At 43.4% G+C, this 17,651-nt stretch overlaps 1 protein-coding gene across 22 annotated transcripts in view; it reads left to right on the top strand.

Moving 5' to 3' along the window:
• PRRC2C (proline rich coiled-coil 2C) overlaps window positions 1–17,651 on the top strand; it is a 70,098-nt gene that overhangs the window by 19,041 nt on the left and 33,406 nt on the right. For 15 of the 22 annotated variants that reach the window (XM_059854661.1, XM_059854668.1, XM_059854670.1 and 12 more), the window contains exons 4-16: window positions 1,746–1,852; window positions 4,777–4,908; window positions 6,894–7,066; window positions 7,414–7,493; window positions 8,110–8,243; window positions 8,325–8,412; window positions 8,672–8,813; window positions 9,774–9,848; window positions 10,532–11,147; window positions 11,959–12,128; window positions 13,156–13,402; window positions 14,420–14,657; window positions 15,225–17,588. In XM_059854661.1, the coding sequence (XP_059710644.1) occupies window positions 1,746–1,852; window positions 4,777–4,908; window positions 6,894–7,066; window positions 7,414–7,493; window positions 8,110–8,243; window positions 8,325–8,412; window positions 8,672–8,813; window positions 9,774–9,848; window positions 10,532–11,147; window positions 11,959–12,128; window positions 13,156–13,402; window positions 14,420–14,657; window positions 15,225–17,588 (4,566 nt within the window). The remainder of the gene's footprint in view (window positions 1–1,745; window positions 1,853–4,776; window positions 4,909–6,893; window positions 7,067–7,413; window positions 7,494–8,109; window positions 8,244–8,324; window positions 8,413–8,671; window positions 8,814–9,773; window positions 9,849–10,531; window positions 11,148–11,958; window positions 12,129–13,155; window positions 13,403–14,419; window positions 14,658–15,224; window positions 17,589–17,651) is intronic. The other 7 variants (XM_059854666.1, XM_059854676.1, XM_059854679.1 and 4 more) reach the window with 1 other exon arrangement.

Below are 17,651 nucleotides of genomic sequence, written 5' to 3'. Positions count from 1 at the left end.
ATCCAGATAAAACTAGTGAGGAGATTTGTTCCCAGGAACAGGTGTGTCTGCCCAGGCCATGAGGAAATTCTCCTAAAATTGGACCATCTGATGTGTTTGCTCAGATCTTAAGATCATTTGTTTGAGTACTGCTGTGTTTGTGATATTTCAGTGTACTTGAAATGCTGCAGTTTACATATGAAGTGTTTTATTGTTCCTCTCAGAAGTGTTGCAGATAAAGGTTAGATCTTGATAACAGCTTGCTTTAGTTTATTGCATTTCCTCTTGTATCGTTGCATTGGAGTTCACATGAATGTAATTATGAAAATTAATTACTTGACTGCTTTCTTGAGTTGCCACTCATTGTGTGGGTATTGCTTCAGTCTCTTTCCTGGATAGTGCAGGCTGTTGTGTAGTGATTTGATAAATTCAGCTGAGTTCTTTCACTCATCCATATTCTCAGGGCAGTGCTTAGATAGCTAAAATTCTAAATGGGCTTGTATTTGAAACAGGAGAAATGCAAGGAGTAGCTTTTTTAGCACTCTTCCTTGTTTCACTTGTGTCACAAAGTTCAGCCATGTAAGTCATAAATTCCCCAAAGCCTGCTTAGAAAATGTGCAGCTGGAAGAAAATGCAAGTGAAAAACAGACAAAAATTAGAACTGGGGTTATTTTCTAGATTGTAATACTCTCATGGAACATGAAAATTGCATTTTGTTATTCCTATGAGAAGCTTGTGTGTTTCTGCCCAGTAGTGATGTTTTTGATGTATTTGCTTCTCTGTCAGTTCTGAGAGTCCTGTGGAGTGCTTTGGGTTGATCACTGCAGAATCCAAATGGAACAGATTTCCTAATGGTAGTCCTTAGAAATTTAGGATCACTTTAGGATCTACTTGAAGCATTTACAGTTGTTTCTTGTCAGTAAAGTGACATGATACCACACTGCTTCTCTCTTCACTGGTGTACTAAAGTGATTGTAGACTACAGGATTTGCCCCATGGGTTCTGTTTTATCAAAAGGTCCCACTAAGGAGCTGAAGGGTTAGTCTTAGTTGGTTTTAGACACTAATGCTTTGAGTTTTAAATTACCTGAATATGCAGGTTACAGAAATAGCCTTTATTGAAGGAGGTTGAACAATATGACTGAATGTGCAGACTAGAAAGGGCTTGTGTCTGGGTTTTTTACACTGGACAAAAAGAGTGCTTGTGCCTCTTCATTGTTAAGATGGTGGGACTGAGCCCATTTCTTAAGACTTAAAGTTCTGGGCTCCAGTTCATTCTACCCATAGAGTTTTTCATGATGTCTTTATCTTTCCTTATCAGTTCCTTTTATTTGTCAATTCCTGACATGTATTTGCCTTCATTTTCTCAGTTCATGGTGGTCTTCCTCTGTTAACTCCCAAGGCAAGAGAATATTAATCCAAATTATTGCCTTTGATGGTTGTAGATTTTTTGATTGTCCAATACACTTCTTTAAAAACTGTAATTCATTTCATGCCTGGCTGCATTTTCTGCCCAGCCATTTTCATTCATTCCTCCCTCTTTTGGGAAATGGAATCTTGAAATAATTAGCTAATTTATTCATTGTTTTAACTGTTACTATAACAAGTTCTTTTATGTAAGACAGTGCCTTTTCTTAGGAGAAGTAGTTATTGGTTCTTCAGCTGCACAGCTCCCTTATTGTATTCCCTTGTTTGCAGTAGCCATCCTGACACTCTTATTGTGTGCTCACCCTCTTGTATTCACAAGTGCTTTTCCTCTAATTCCAGACAGCCAGACGTGCCGCAGACCCAGCCAAAACCTGCTGTTCCTGCTCCTCCAGAAGCAGCTCCTGTTGCCAAATCCTGGGCCAACACCAAGCCAGGAGGACAGGATGGTGAGTGCTGCTCAGGGTGGAGGGATTCTGCACTGCACACTGGGCTGGGAGTGACCCCCACACTCAGCAGTCCCTTGAGGCTTGGCCAGGCCAGTTGGGACTGGGGAAGGTTGTGGAAGCAACATTCCAGGCTGGGAAATGAGCCCATCCCCAGCCACTGGATTGATCAGCAGGTCTGGCTGACTTTTACAAGGTTGGTGTAGTCACCTCTTTTGAATTGACAGGGAAGTGATGGTGGAAGCATAAAATCTTCGATGTGGCTGTGGTGAGGAGGGCAAATCGCAGTCAGTCCTTCTAATACAAACAATTTTGGCATGGGAAGGAGAGATGTAAACAGTTGGTGGTCATTCTGATCCTAGTTTTGAATCATTTTGTGCAAAGTATGTGTAATTTTGCTTCTGTTTAAACAGTAGAAACAGCAATACTTTTCCCTTCATTTTATAAATTCCTTGGTTATTTTAGTATCAAAGTGATAGTGTTTAAGTAGTTTTCTTTCTGGGAAAAACATTAAAGGTGTGTTTCGAGGGTTATTTAACATAATTGGATGAAAGGATGGAAAATTGTTTCCATCAGTGTGACTCTTAGCTTGAGTGTTTTCATTACAGATGTAAGTTCAGAACTAAATCTTCTTTTAAAATGCTTGTAGAGTGAGAGGTTACTTAAAATTGCTCTGTCTCCATTATGATAAATAACCTGCAACGTGTTTTATTCTGTAAGTTTGAGACTTGTGAGCTTTCCGTGGCTATAAAATGGAGTTGAGGCTTTCCAGGTGAAGAATTGAGTTTTTAAAATAATAAAATATTAATGGCATGGAGGTAATTTCTTACATATTGTATGGAGTTAGTTAACATCACATATCTAATGATCTTTCACACTGGGAATTACAAGTGACAATTCTAGATACTCCATTTCTTGCTGCTTAATGTTCAGTGTTCTGCTATCAAATATAGAAACTTTTCTCCTTTAAGCTTTTATAGGATTTCTGTGGAATTTAAAAAAAAAAGAAATGAGCACTGATGCAAAGTGATTTGCATAGCAGCCTTCCTGCAGAAGCTGATAAGATCATCTCCATGACACAGGAAATAGTGATTCGGCTCAGTAGCTTCAAAATGCATTTAGCTAATTATTTCATAGTTACCATGGCAGCTCGTGTGCCAAGCCCAGATGGCACCCTCGTTTCATTCAATTAATGCAGCACTGGGTTTGCAGTTTCAGGGTTTCAGGAAGCAGCCCTGGATGTGAATTGGCAGCAGCTGCTTGCTGTCCTGGGTTTGAAACCCAGGATCCACCTGTTGTGCTCCTGCTTTCCTGAGCTGCAGTTGGCTCTCAGACCTTGCTGTTTCTCCAGCTGCCTTGTGAGCGTTCCAGCACTCACTCAACCTCTTGTAAAACTTGAGTGAGGCAAGGCTAAACCTTTGTCTGATCCTCTTCATGGCCATGGAGAAGGGAAAGACTTCTGAAATGTAACAGCAGCGTGTATTTTTCAGTTCATGCTTTAGCTAAAATTTGGCATAACGTGCTACCAAAATGTCTTTTAACTTCTTGCTGGTTGCCACTCTGGCTTTTTCAGGTTTGTGGCTTAAACACAGTCAAGGAGATCTCTGCTGCTGTTACTTTGCCATTAAAATGTTGTTCACTGTGTAGGCTTGAGCAGAAAGCATTTATCCAGATTCATAACACTCATGAATGTTGCATGCCACAGGATCTCAGGAGGGGCTCCCTTGCCTGGCAGGTCATCTGGTTAGTGGGACTGGTTTTCTTTCCCATTGAGTAAGTCACTGCATGTAGCTGCTTAGGAACAACAACAGTCCAGTGTCCTTTAAGGAAAAGCAAATTAGTGTGGTCTGTAGTATGTGAAATCGGAATGAAAATTGAAAGAGTTCAAATTTGTAGACACAGAGATAAATACTGGATTTGCTGACATGCCTTTACACAGCACAGAGTAAGGAATTTATCCTGTGTTTAACTCTTTAAAAAAACCCAACCAAATGGAAGCCCGCTGGAATCCCTGCATTTTATCTTTGTGAATGATTCTTTCAGAGATTGAGAGAACAGAAGTAGTTCTAGTTGTTAAAAAAAAACCAATAGTCAGGATTGGGGGGGGTTGGACACCATATATTCAGATCCTTGTTTGTGAGTTTGCCCTCTCCCATAATCCATGTAGCCTAGTACCATGTCCCTTACTGTAGTCAGTAGCAGAGACAGGTATAGGAACAGGCTGTTATTCAGGCTGTTGGAATGGAAATCTACACTCAGATTATTGGTGATTTGGCACAGGAATGCTGCTGATCTAATAGGTCACTATACATTATGTGTATGGGGAGGAAACTGATGCAAAGCAGATGCCAAGAGAACCTTCTAACAAGGAAAACATCCTATATATGTGGCTTCCATACTATGTACAACAGAAGTCTTAAATTCCAGTATTGAGTATGATGTCAAGGGTTTTAGAAATCAAAGAATGTTGTTGTGATTTTTTTTCATAGTGTAAAAGCTGTGGCATTTTGAAGTCCTGGGGATTTCTTATTAGAACAACAATTATTAATAAATTTGCAATTACATAGTTGCCCGTTCTTGGGTGGACTATAGTTTTAAAGTGAAAAGAAGGAAATCTTTGTCTGGAAGGAGTGGGGAAAAGTGTTACAGAGCTGAGGAACTCATGTACTCCCTGGGCTAAGTCTTCTTCCGTTGTCACTTTGTGCTTCTGGATTTTTCTCAGCCTCAACAGCTGTCATAGTTGGTCCAGTAAATTTAACAACTTTGGAACCCTTTATATTGCCAGTAAATGACTGTGGCTTTAACACTTGATTGTTTTAATTTTAAAGCTTTATATGTTCACTTCTGAAGGACGATCAGGCTTCTGTTGCTTTCTGAACTGTTTTGACTGCAGCAAGTTGTGACTCTGTGAATATCTTGCTGTGTAGGTCCACCTATTCCAATCAATAGTTATTTCCAGCAAGAATTCCCCAGTCTGCCGGCAGCTGGGGATCAGGAAAAGTCAGGCAAGGATAAGGATGCACCTGAAGATGGATCAGGAGCCAACCTACGACCACAGAGTAAGTGTGAGCTGCAAATTGTTGTGCAGTTGGTTTGTGTGGAACTTACTGCTTGTGCCCTGTACAAAAGAAATTGATGAATATGTTGTTTCAATCAGCACATGGAAGAAGTGGACACTTGGGGCTTAATTCTCCTTTTCTGTGTTCCTGGTGTGTGGAAAATAGTGTGTTTAATCCTATCACTTCCCATTTTCCCATGTACTCAGTACTGTAGTTGTGCTCTGAGGAACATTTTTAGTTGCACAATACTGGCATTTTCTTACTTCAGCTGCTATGTCACAGCAGGTGAGTTCTTTAAAGAACTCTCCTAGAATTAACTAATTGCACAAATGGTGATCAGGGCTGGCCCTAAGTTGTCAGTACTCCTAAGAGTGGAGCCTGAAAATTCCTGAAGAGGAAGTCCAGTCTACAGCATGCCAAAAGAGTGGGTTGTTGCCAATGCCTTTGAAGGCATTGGCATCTTCAGCTGCTGGATGCAGTGCTTTGACCAGCTGGATGTGTTTCAGCAGTGGGAGATTAGATCTGGTGAAAACAACTATAACAGTGCTGGGTTTACATCTCTCAGGAAAGAAATGTGTATTTCTTCCCCAGATCACTTTAATGGGAAGGCATTTGGGGCTTGTCTTGTTACCAGTGGAAAACAGAGTTCCTTTCTCCCTCAAAAGTTTGGTTTTGATGAGGTTTGATGGACTAGATGTCCTGTCCTGCACAGGACACCTGGCAGTGTCCTGTGCCAGTGATAGGCACTTCAGAAAGCAATCTCTAACTCCTTTCCTTGTTACAGGCCTTGGTTTTCCTTGATTTGTTTGTCAGGTCCTGCAGACCAAGGCCATGTGCCTGTTCATGTCTTGTCTTGATTTTGATCTAAAGAATAAAATGTCAGGAAAAGGGAGAGATGTCCAGCACCCAATGAGAGCAGCTTCATGTGTCTGTCCAGCCTCCTGCAGGCAGTTACAGTTTTGGTCAGCACTGTACATGCTATATTAAGCCCTTCTTTCCTCTCTGACAGCAGAAAGCTAACTGAACTTGGCAAGTAGTCAGTCCCCCTTTAGCAGCTGTGCTTCCCAGCAAAGATAAGTGCAAGAGCTGTAATGGATACTTAGGAGCAGAGTTTAACTCTGCTTAAAGGGTTTGTGTCCCTAAAGAAACATCATTTACAGTGTGTGTCTCTGAATTTTTGTCTCCATTGATCTGAGCACTGCTGCTAAGTTTACCCTAGTGGGGTTTTTTTGTCTTAACCCGTGCTCTGCAGGCAGAAACTCCTAAAAGAATGGAGTGCCTGGCACAAATGCTAAATCATTAAAATTCCTGATTTTCCCTGGACAATTTGCTAGACATTCACACCAGAAGTACAGCCCTTATCACTTCTATTCCATCCTTATCAGGCAGAGATGCAAACCAGACTATACCTGTCTTCCCTTGGATGCATTCTGTGCATTGCCTTTCTTTTTGAGCTGCTTGAGAATTTCCTTATAGGCCTTGGCTGTTTAGGAACCTTGATCTTTGCCTTGACAGCATCTTCACACTTAGTCAACAGTGGCCCACTTAGCACAGCTGAATCTGTTTTCCTTCTTGTGCTATAATCAGTATCCTTCCAAAACTGCACTGTGTTTTGGAAGGTAGAATGGGACAACTAGAGCAGCCCATAAATTTAGCTCAGGAGCAATTAGCCCATATTTAGCCCAACAATTTAGCCCATAAATTGTGCTCCTTCAGGAGCACAGCTGGACCTAGGGCTGAAGAGGATCAGGAAGCAGCTTCTGTTGATTCTCAAGTGGCCATTGCTTGTTGCAGTAGCAGATAGGAACATGCATCTGCTGTGTCACGGAGGGCTGCGTGGGAACGACGTGTTCCTCACCATCCCTGGCTGGAAATCTGCAATTTAAAGTCTATTTCTGGCTTTTTGTGTGCTGATTCTGTCCATGCAGATGCTACTAATTGGAGGGATGGGGGTACTAAGAACAATTCTCCTGCTTCTCCAACAGATCAAGAAGCTAAGGGACAAGAAGATGGCAGCAGTACACCAGGAGAACAGAATGATGGCCAGAAGGCAGGAGACAAGAGGGATGTGAGGCTGCCCCAGGTCCCTCAGCCCAAGCTGAATGGCCAGCAGCAGCCACCCATCTCATCCCAGTACAGAGCAATGATGCCTCCTTATGTGAGTGATGGTTGCGTGAACCCTTTTTAAGCAGCAGGGATTGGTTTTTGGCTAGTGGGATTTTCTTAGGCCCCTTTCTGTCCCCTCCATGGAATTCTTGTCTGTTCTGCTGGAAGGGCAGGACTGAAACCCAGCAGAGGATGTGGCTCATGGAGTTTGAACTTGTCAGGGGTTGATTGACACTTCCAGTCACTTCCCCTTGGGGACTTGATGTCACCCACTTGAGATATTAAGCAAACTTGAGTAAAGAGTCTCACTTTATTTCCATTCTGTCCTTTGATGGCCTCAGTGTACTTAATGCTGTAATACTTTTTAATGAATGGCTCCTGTTTTTAATTCCTTTTTAGATGTTTAATCAGTACCCCAGAATGGCATATCCTCCCTCCATGCAAGGTCCAACAAGATTTCCTAATTCTGAGCCTAGCAGGTAAGAAACCTAAAAGTGGTTGTGGTTTTTGTCTGGGTATGAACTCTGTGACTTAATTTAAAAAAAGAAATCATTTGCACTGAGTATCTTGATGGTGATTATACCCTTTATAAGAACTGACACTGGTCAGCCCTCCCAAGTTTTGTTTGTGTGGAGCAGTGTCATGGGATGTCTGGAGTTTGAGAGCTCTACTGGAAAACTTGAGGCAGTTCCTCATATTACAGGGATTTTGATTGTGAAGAGCAGAAGTCACTTACAGGAACATCTTTGAAACTTAAAGCAGTATTTTGCCCATAAAAAGACTTTTCCATTGTTACAGTGCAAGTAGTCAACTCCTGGTTGTCAACTTTGATGCTTTCCAGTTAAAGTTGAGCTCTAATGCACTATAAAATGAATTTTCCACTTCTCTGTGTGTTTTTCCATAGTGTAGGATAGCTGTGCACATGGAAGAGTAATTATTTGAATTCTGGTAGTCACACATGTAGATGAGAGTTCACTGTGCTTGAAACAACAGCAATGTATATTTCAAATAATGAACACACAAGTTGACCTTTTCCTTTTCTCTGTCACTTGTGGATAAGTAGTGACAGTAGCTTGTGTTTCTCTCATTTTTTAGAGGCCCAAGGGGAAGAGGCCCCCCCTCATGGTGCTCAGAACCTATTGAACGCCCATCCATTCTCAGTGCTAGTGAACTCAAAGAGCTTGATAAATTTGATAATCTGGATGCTGAGGCTGATGAAGGCTGGGCAGGTAAGAACATCAGATTAATGGTCTGTTATTTGTATGCTGAATGTTTCTGAAAGGTTAATTGAGCATTTGTTTATGCATCAGGTGCTCAGAGTGAAGTGGATTACACTGAGCAGTTGAATTTCAGTGATGATGATGAGCAAGGAAGCAGTCAGAAAGAGAAGGAAAGTGGGTGAGTTGGTGTTGCCGATTAGATGGGAAATGTCACTTAACTAGATTTTGGAAAGATTAATGAAATGAGTGCGAGTACTCATTCCAGTAGCAATAATTCCCAGTAATTTAATACTGTGTTCAATTGTATAACTGCCTGCAGACTCCAGTCAGCTGGGTGTGGAGTAGAAATTATCCTAAGAAATGCTGAGGCGAGGAGATAAATCACCAAATACCTTAGTGGAGTATGCATTCTGTTTTTCTTATTTCTTTGCACATAGTGATGAACAAACACCATCAAAAGATTCCCAGAGTCCTGATGGCCAGAGGGAAACTGAAGAACAGACAAATGCCAAGTCTGCCACCCAGGTTTCCACAGCAGCAGCCAAAGGGTCTTACAGCAAAAGCTCTCAGCTTGATCAGGTTTGTGTGCTCTTCTCTTCAGCTCCTGTGGCAACAGCCTTGTCAGGAGAGCTCCGACTCAGGTGTCTTTCCAAACTGTCAGGTCAATTAAGGCTATGAACATGAGGGAAGGCATTAGCTGCTGAAAGCATTATCTGAGCTCTGCTAACTGATCAGGTGCTGCTCAGACAACTTAGCTGCCTCTGCTTGCAGCACAAAAATAGCCTGGCTTTATGTAGTGTGTCCTGCCCCACACCCCTGAGGGGGCAGAGCTCTTCATCAGGCACTGGGGCTCAGAGCTGACAGGCTCCATACTCCTGTGTGTCCATCCTTGGAACTGGATGAAGCCATTCTGGTGTTTATCAGGTTTTCCACTGGATAAATAGCCCGCACATTTTTCATGGGTGCAGGGATTTTTTTTTTTATCATGGTCCACTTTCTGCAGTGCAGCTTAGCTGTAATGTGAGTTCACGTCTCACACTACAGGATTTTATATAAACCATGTAGAATTCATCAACTCAGCCATTTTTTGTTTCCTCTAGTAGAGGAATATTCCATCCACATCAATTTATGCCTGCTACAGCCCTATTTCTCTCCCTCCACGCCAGGAAAAGCTGCTGTTGGTTTTGAAATTTTCCCAGAAGTATTTTCTTTTGACACCAGTAATAATGAAGGTGGGAAGTCTGGGAATAGTTTTACTTGCACTTTATCTCTGCGTTAAAGATCACACCGTTCTTTAAGGTTTGATGCTACATTGAATCTAAGGAAAAATGGTGCAGGAACATAAACTTGAATTGTTCAGCTCTCAGTACATAAAAGTGAAAATGTTTTTGCCCTTGTTTCATGTGTAGATTTGTGTTGAATGCAGATGCCTTGTTAGATGGCGTATCTTAATGCAGTAGAAAAGAGTAAATTTAAAATTTTTCAGCTTGGCTGTGGTTAGAAGCTTGCTTAACCTTGGTGCTGTGTTTGATCCAACAGGATCGAGGTCCACCACAGCCTTCAATACATGAAAGAGGTGGCCCTGCTCTTCCTCCAAAATCTATTCTACCACCGGTAAGAAGGATTAGAATTGTCCTTATTTCCTTGAGTTAAATTCTTTAGTCTGTGGTGGAGGGGTTTAGATTAAAAAAAATAAAAATATGCTTCACATAATGATAAACTTTCCTATGACAAGTAAAATGATCGTAGTGCCTGGGGCTGGTAGGAATGGGACTCCAACACAGCCACGCTGCAATTGTGTAAAGCTGCCCCATCTTGTAAGCTGCCCCCCATATGAAATGCACAAGATTTTCAGGAGCTTTTAGTTATCCAGCCCCACTTGGGAACTGGAGAGGACAGGAGCAGGGGAACAGTGCTGGAGTAATGGGCTGCCAAGACAGATGAGGAGATGGTTATCCTAAGCTACCTTCAAATTCCTTGGCTCCTTGAGGGACTTCTGTCTGAGATTTAGAGCAGCCTGTAACCAAATCTAAAATATGCTTTGTTATCTTTGCTGTGGCTTTGCCTTGATGGTGATGGGGAAGAGAGCAGACATGAGCCCAAGTCATTCTCTACTTCTCCTTTCTGAGCTCAGGTTGTGAGAGTCTGAGCCAGATCAGGAAGGTGGGGGCTGGCTTTTTCTTCCAAGTATTGCTTTTTAAAGATGCAGATGCACATGTGTTGACAAATAGTTAAAATGCATTTCAGTTGGCTGCTTATATAACATGTGTTCAACCTGACTGATTTTCTTCCTGCAGCACCCTCCTCCCCCTGACAGGCAGATGGGAAGGCAGGGACCCTTTCCCCCTAAACCAGTACCAGATGAAGATGAAATTTGGAAGCAGAGGAGGAGGCAGCAGTCAGAGATATCGGCCGCGGTGGAGCGAGCCCGTAAGCGGCGAGAGGAGGAAGAGAGGAGAATGGAAGAGCAGCGAAAAGCAGCTTGTGCTGAGAAGCTCAAACGGTTAAATGAGAAATTCGGCTGCGTGACAAAACCCTCCCGGGAGGACCCTCTGAAAGAAAGAGAGAGGGAGAGGGAGAGAGAAAGGGAGAGGGAGAGAGAACGGGAGCGGGAGAGGGAAAAGGAGAGGGAGCGGGAGAGGGAGCGAGAAAAAGAGAGGGAGAAGGAAAAGGAGATAGAGAGGGAAAAGGAGAAGGAAAAGGAAAAAGAAGAAAAAGAAAAACTCGAGAAGGCAAAAGAACAAGAAGTGGAGAAAGAGAAAGAAAAAGAGGTGGAGAAAGAAGAGAAGGAGAATGAGAAAGAGAAAGAAGAGGAGAAACCAGCACATGAGGTTCCTGAGCCTGTAGAACCTGTGGCAACACCTGTAGCAGAAAAACAAGAAAGTGAAACCAAGAATAACAAGGAAGAAAAAGGTATGCTTGCACACAAGTAGGAGTTGTCCTTCTTAAAGTTGAGTCACTGAGCATAGCTGTTGTCTAGAAGTCTCATTTGCATACCTAGTTAACCTAGTGCATCTAGACCAATTATTTTCCTGGCGCATTACAGCTGATAACTGTCCTTTGAGCTAAGCCTGTTTGCCCAGCTCATCAAAAGATTAGGGGGAAAAAATGGCTTCTGTGATTTAGTCTGGACTTAGGCTGCTTTTCTTTCTGTATTCCTCTTTCTTCCCTTCCTAAAGGAGAGTCAGCCACCCATGTTGTTTAAAAAGCAGTGCAAATTATTTCAGCTCTTCTGTTCTTTCAGCAAGCATAGAGAAGTAGACACAAAGGGCACCTGTTTAAATGTGGTGCATTTTTTGTACTGAAACTTGAATGCCACAAGAAAACTGTTAAACTGTGCTTGGTAAGGTTATATTAGATTTAAGTGGATAAAATTGATTGTAAAACCAAACCTTACTTAATGACAAAAAACTTGATCCAAATGTGGTATGGTGTCATTGATACAGCACTTCTTAAACCACATAATAACTGCAACCCAAATGCCAGTGGTTGATTTCCCAACGTATCTGAGTTTAAAAAAGACAGAGGTGTATTAACAGCAGTTGCTCTGTTTTGAGGGTTTGTCCTTGACTTTTTGTGCCCTTACTGGTTTTGGTTGGAAACTGTGAAGTTAGATAAAGCAGACATTTTAGAACATTCTTTAGCTGATATTCTGGTAGAATTGTCAGTTTTAAGATGGACTGTTGTCTCACATAGGCGGGGGTTCTGTTGGTTGTTTTTTCAGAAGATCAAGCAGTCTTTACTCGCCAAGACAGTGGTCGGAATGAGAAGGAAGTTTCACAGGTTACTCATGAGAATGAGCCAGACTCAGGATCCCAGCCTCGTCCTGCTGTTTCCTCAGGCTATTCTAAGCAGTTCCAGAAGTCATTACCACCAAGATTTCAGAGGCAGCAGGTAACAAACCAGTTCATTAAAAGGAGGCTCATTTAAAGCATGCTGTATTCTGCCTCATTCTGAAGAACAGGGTGACCAAAGGAGTTCAGAAATCCTGAGTTTTTGCTTCCCAGCTTCTAGAAAATCATATTAGCGGGAATTGCTCTGCCAGAAACACTTATTGTCACTTGGAAGGTCTGTAAGTGGGCTAGAGAGGCTTTGAAACTGGCCCACACTGGCATTGCCCTGGACTTGCCTGTGGAGCCTGGAGTCTGATGATTGATTATTTCTTCAGCTTATCCGAAAAGGGTGTGACACTCACAGTTAAATTTGGGTCCTGTGGTTTAAGGAGCACTTTGCATTAATGACATGCACAAAGTATAGGTTGTTCTGTGTCTCAGCTGCACACCAGTTAAGCTGTAGCTATTGTTAGTTGTCCAGTCTGGTTTTCTCCCTTTTCTCCTACATTATTCTGATGCATGTTCACAGTTAACTTTCAGAATACTTGCTGTCCTGGAGATAATTGTACTAGTTGTTTCCAAGGATTATTAGAGCTGTGCTCAAGTTTTCATCTTATCAAAAAATTCTGTAATGTTATAGTAGCCTCCTCAAGCTAGGTCTCATAAGCTCTCAGAGGTCTATACCACACCTAAGATAGCTCAGCTACTTTTGGGGGCATAAAAATCAGCAGGATGGTTTCTGTTACAGTGCTAGAAACAAAAAAGTTTAATAAAAGGCAAAATAACAGAGAAAAACTAAGCTAAGTGTAGGAGATCTTTGCTCTTAGTAAAACACCTCTCAAAAACTGTTAGTTTCTTTGTGCACTTCTTTTTCTAGTCAGTTGCCTAAGCAAGACTTTTGGGCTTCTGTCCAATTAACTGTCCTTAAGCTTGAGGGAAAGTCCTTTAGGCCTATGAGATATCTTTTTCACCCATCAAAAAGAAAAACTTCTAAGCTTCTTTCCTTTTTAAGAAGACAAAAAATAGTTTTGTCACCCCATCAACAAGAAGCACGCTCCTATCCTGTAATACTGGCTTTTCATCTGCAGGAGCAAATGAAACAGCAGCAGTGGCAGCAACAGCAGCAAGGTGTCCTTCCACAATCTGCTCCCTCCCAGCCTTCCAGTGGCCCTGTCCCACCCCCCCAGCACAGACCCCTCTACCAACCCATGCAGCCCCATCCCCAGCACTTGGCTTCCATGGGCTTCGACCCCCGCTGGCTCATGATGCAATCCTACATGGACCCACGGATGATGTCGGGAAGACCTGCCATGGATATGCCTCCTATTCATCCAGGTAAACCTGGAAACATTGCTTTGCTGTTGAACTTCTTTGATTTTGAGCTAGAAGTCTTTCCTTGACCACTCTTTGTTTAGTGAATGGGTGGGTTTTTAAGAAGAAATCTACATTATTTTATTGTTTGAGACAAAATAGATTGTAGGCATATGTGACTAAAATTGTATTCCTATGAGAATGTGTACCTTTGACTATAAAGTAAAATCCCAGCTGTCAAACTGCAGGCATGTGAGTGACAGTTAAGATGATTGAGAGTGTCAGCATAAGCCTTTCTTTGTTACAGAGAGAAAGCTGGCAAGAGTTAGGTTAAACTGAGAAAAAGTGTATTTACCATTTGTGTTTCATTAATTCTTAGCACTTGGCACTACATTGCTTCCTAAAAAATCCCATTAAACTTTTCTGGTTTTACATTACATATTAACAGCTCCAGTGTCTTAATAAATATGTGGTTTCAGACTCTTGACCCTAAAAAGTCCTTTTTAATTTGTGGAATGGCCATCTGATTTGCAGTTAGGAAAGCTGTTGGGCATAAATAATAGAAGTCTTTCATGTAATGTCATGAAGATACCTGCCCAACTACAGAGCAAGGGAAAGGGTATCCTCAGTGAGTGCAAGGAATGAATGGAGGAAATAGCAGAGATAGTGAAAACTACAGAATTTCTTTGAAACGGTACAAAGGAAAAAGCTGGAATAATAGAGTATAAAAAACTGCCTGTGTGTACACTCTCCTTGCCTTTTGCCATTCAAATGTTACAGCACAATCTTCATGTATGAGTTTACAGGTCCACAGGCCTGGTTCTTCCCATTATAGTGAAAGCAGACACTTTTTCCTTTTGTTGGGACATGAGATACAGGTGTTGAGTGTGATTTAGTCATTCTGAGGTCCGCTGGCAGGGAATAGACATTTGGTTTCAAAGGGAAGGAGATTGGAGGGGAGAGAGCAGCATTCCTTGGTACCTCCTGACAGGCTTTGTTTGTATTGAGTTGTTTTCTTTGCTAATGTTAAATTTGTTTCAGTTGTTGAACTTCACTCTGCCACAGGAATTATGCCTCCCAAGCCACTGATGAGAAGAGAGCAGCTGGAGGGCTCAGCAGCTGGTTCAGATTCGTTTGAGCACATGGCTCGCTCTGCCAGGGAGCACAGTGTGCCTCTGTCAGAACCACGCATGATGTGGGGCTCAGAGCCCTACCCCCACGCAGAATCTCAGCAGTCCACTTCTCCTCCCAAGGTCTTAGAAGAGCCTGATGATTTAAGGTAAGCCTGAGTTGTGCCACTCTCAAAGTCACACAGGTTGTAAAATCCAGTTTTGACTGACTGGGTTTTAGCTTCACTCAGAACTTGAAAGGAGGAGCTGTGACTGGGGGATGCAGAGTGCTTGGTGCTGTTGTACAAAACAGAAGACCCTGCTTTGTAGCAGGATGTAGAAAGACAATTTAGTCCTTGTTTAGCCTAGATGAACAGTATTTGCCAGAATATTTTGAATTTGCAGTTTTGCTGAATAGTGTTCTCCTCCATTTGCACTCAGTTCTTCCCATTTTAGAGAACTGTTGTCCAATGTGTATTTGTTTCAAAAGTGGTGTGTTAAGTACAAGTGGTAAAAAGCAAAAGTCCCTTTTGGCCTTTGATCCATGGTGAATGGTCAGGATTTTCCTCTGCTTCTTAGAAGTATTCAGAAGTTCTTTTTATTCTGCTGCCCTCTGGATAATAGTTGGTGGCTCCATTAAAAATTATTTCCTGTTACTTCCTAGAGCAAACATGGATCCTTAATAGAAAATTACTTGATTTGAGTAATTATAATACTCTTAATTGCTTTCTGCTTAGGTCTGAGGCACACTTGGAGCAGGAGCGAGTTGCTGTCCCTGCCAGTGCTTATCCTGTAGAACACAACCAATTGGATTCTCATCCAAAGACAGAATTTTTCAGGGAATCAGGAGAGGTAGAGATACAGAAGTTCCCAAGCAGGCCTTTGGAAGATGTACAACCTCTCCAGACTGACGCACCTAACACAGCAGTTAATTTTGAAGGAGTGAGCGAGAAGGTTACACGTAGTTCTCCAGAAGAATTGGTGCCTGTGGGGGAAAGTCACTCTTCATTGAAGAGAAGCATTTCCCATGGTTCAAGTCACTCTCTAAAATCAGAAGATCAGAGGAGTGAAACAGCAGCAAATATCCCTAAATTAAGTAACAGACCTATTGAGACAAAGGAGACAATTGAGAGACTTGAGATTAAACCGAAAAAAGAAATTTTGATCACTAATAGAACATCAGAAGGACCAAAACCTGAGAAAACTTTCAAACCTAAGTCTGAAACAAGATGGGGTCCTAGGCCAGGCTATGGCAGGCGAGACGAAGGTGGCGACAGACCAGTGAGAAGATCGGGTCCTATTAAGAAACCTGTGCTTAGGGACATGAAGGAAGAGCGTGAACAGAGAGAAGAGCGTGAGCAGAGAAAGGAGAAGGAAGGAGAAAAGACAGCTAGTGAAAAACCAGGCAAGCCTGAAAAAAGTGACAAAAAGGAATCACCTCAAGTGCCACCGTCTCAGGCTGAGCCCGAGAGATCCACCTCCAGCAGCGCTCCTCTGGCTAAGAAGATAACCCAGGATGCTGCCCCAGCACCAGCAAGCCAGGAGAGCAGTCAGCCTGAGGCAGCAGCTAAAGCTGTGGTGCAGCCTCCTGCTCCTGCAGTCCAGCAGCAGCTCCCAGCTGCCCAGCCAGCCACTGCCCAGCTGCCCCCGGCCCTCCCACAGCCCCTGGCCGCCCCACCAGCCGCTCAGCCCCTGCCCCATGCGCAGCCCCCCGCTCCCGCCAGCAAGGATGACAAACAGGCTGAGAAGGTGGTGAGCAAGGAGGTGGTGGAGAAACCACGCCTAGAAACCAGGCCAGTGAAAAGAGAGCCTGGCTTACCACCTAGGACATACTGGAAGGAGGCCAGGGATAGGGACTGGTTCCCAGATCAGGGATACAGGGGCAGAGGTCGGGGCGAGTATTATTCTAGGGGCCGTAGCTACAGGGGTTCTTATGGAGGACGTGGTCGGGGCAGTAGAGGCCATAACAGAGAGTACCCACACTACAGAGATCCTAAGCCTAGATCAGAGCATGTGCCTTCAGGGCCTGTTAGGCAAAGAGAAGAGAGTGAAACTCGTAGTGAGAGTTCTGACTTTGAAGTAATCCCGAAGCGGCGGCGCCAGCATGGCTCGGAGACAGATTCTGACAGCGAAGTGCACGAGAGTGCGAGTGACACCCTGCTCTCAGACAAAGACAGCATCGTCAAGGGCAAGCACCCCAAAAGAGAAGAAAGAGCTGATGGCAAGAAGCCTCCAAAGCCCCTGTCGTTCAAACCTGAGAACAATATCAGAGTAGACAACAGATCCCTGGAAAAAACATACATCAGAGATTATGAGAACAAGCCCAAACCAGGATTTCTTCCTAAAGGAGAGCCTTCTAGACGAGGCAGAGGGGGAATGTATAGGCGTGGTGGCAGGGATCCTGGGGGACGTCCTCCACGTCCATCCACAATAAGGAGACCAGCCTACAGGGACAATCAGTGGAACCCCAGGCAAACAGAGATCATTAAAACAGAAGATGGAGAGCCTCCAAGAAGAAATGAGCATTATGGTCCCATACCAATTGATAAAAGACCTCCAAAATTTGAGAGAAAGTTTGATCCGAATAGAGAGAGGCCACGAAGACAGAGGCCTGCCCGGCCTCCAAGGCAGGACAAGCCACCACGCTTCAGGCGCCTAAAAGAGAGAGAGGCTGCTTCCAAGATCAGTGAGGTGGTGACCAGCTCCACAACGAGTGCCACAGTTAATAATGCAGTTAATGAGCCCTCCAACCCTGCTCTGGATGTGTCAGGAAGTAAGACACCAGACTTGTCCAACCAGAATTCTTCAGACCAGGCAAATGAAGAGTGGGAAACAGCCTCAGAAAGCAGCGACTTCAATGAGAGGCGGGAAAGGGATGAGAAGAAAACAGCAGATGCAGCAGCACAGGTTGCTGCAAAGGCAGGAGAAAATGCTGGAGCTCCAAAAAGGGAAATAGCCAAGAGAAGCTTCTCTAGTCAGCGGCCTGGAATAGACCGTCAGAACCGACGTGGCAACAACGGGCCAGCTAAGCCAGGGAGGAACTTCTCAGGGCCCCGGAGTGAAAGGCGGAGTGGTCCTCCTCCCAGAAGTGGAAAAAGAGGGTGAGTACCCAGCCTCTGTGAGGAAGCACACAGGGTGATGGTCTTCTTTTGCCTTCTTGTGGT

Source organism: Haemorhous mexicanus, chromosome 9 (assembly GCF_027477595.1).
Source record: "Haemorhous mexicanus isolate bHaeMex1 chromosome 9, bHaeMex1.pri, whole genome shotgun sequence".
Taxonomy (NCBI): Eukaryota; Metazoa; Chordata; class Aves; order Passeriformes; family Fringillidae; genus Haemorhous; species Haemorhous mexicanus.
The sequence above is the reverse complement of the archived record's forward strand: the minus strand, read 5'-3'. Positions and strand labels throughout refer to the sequence as shown.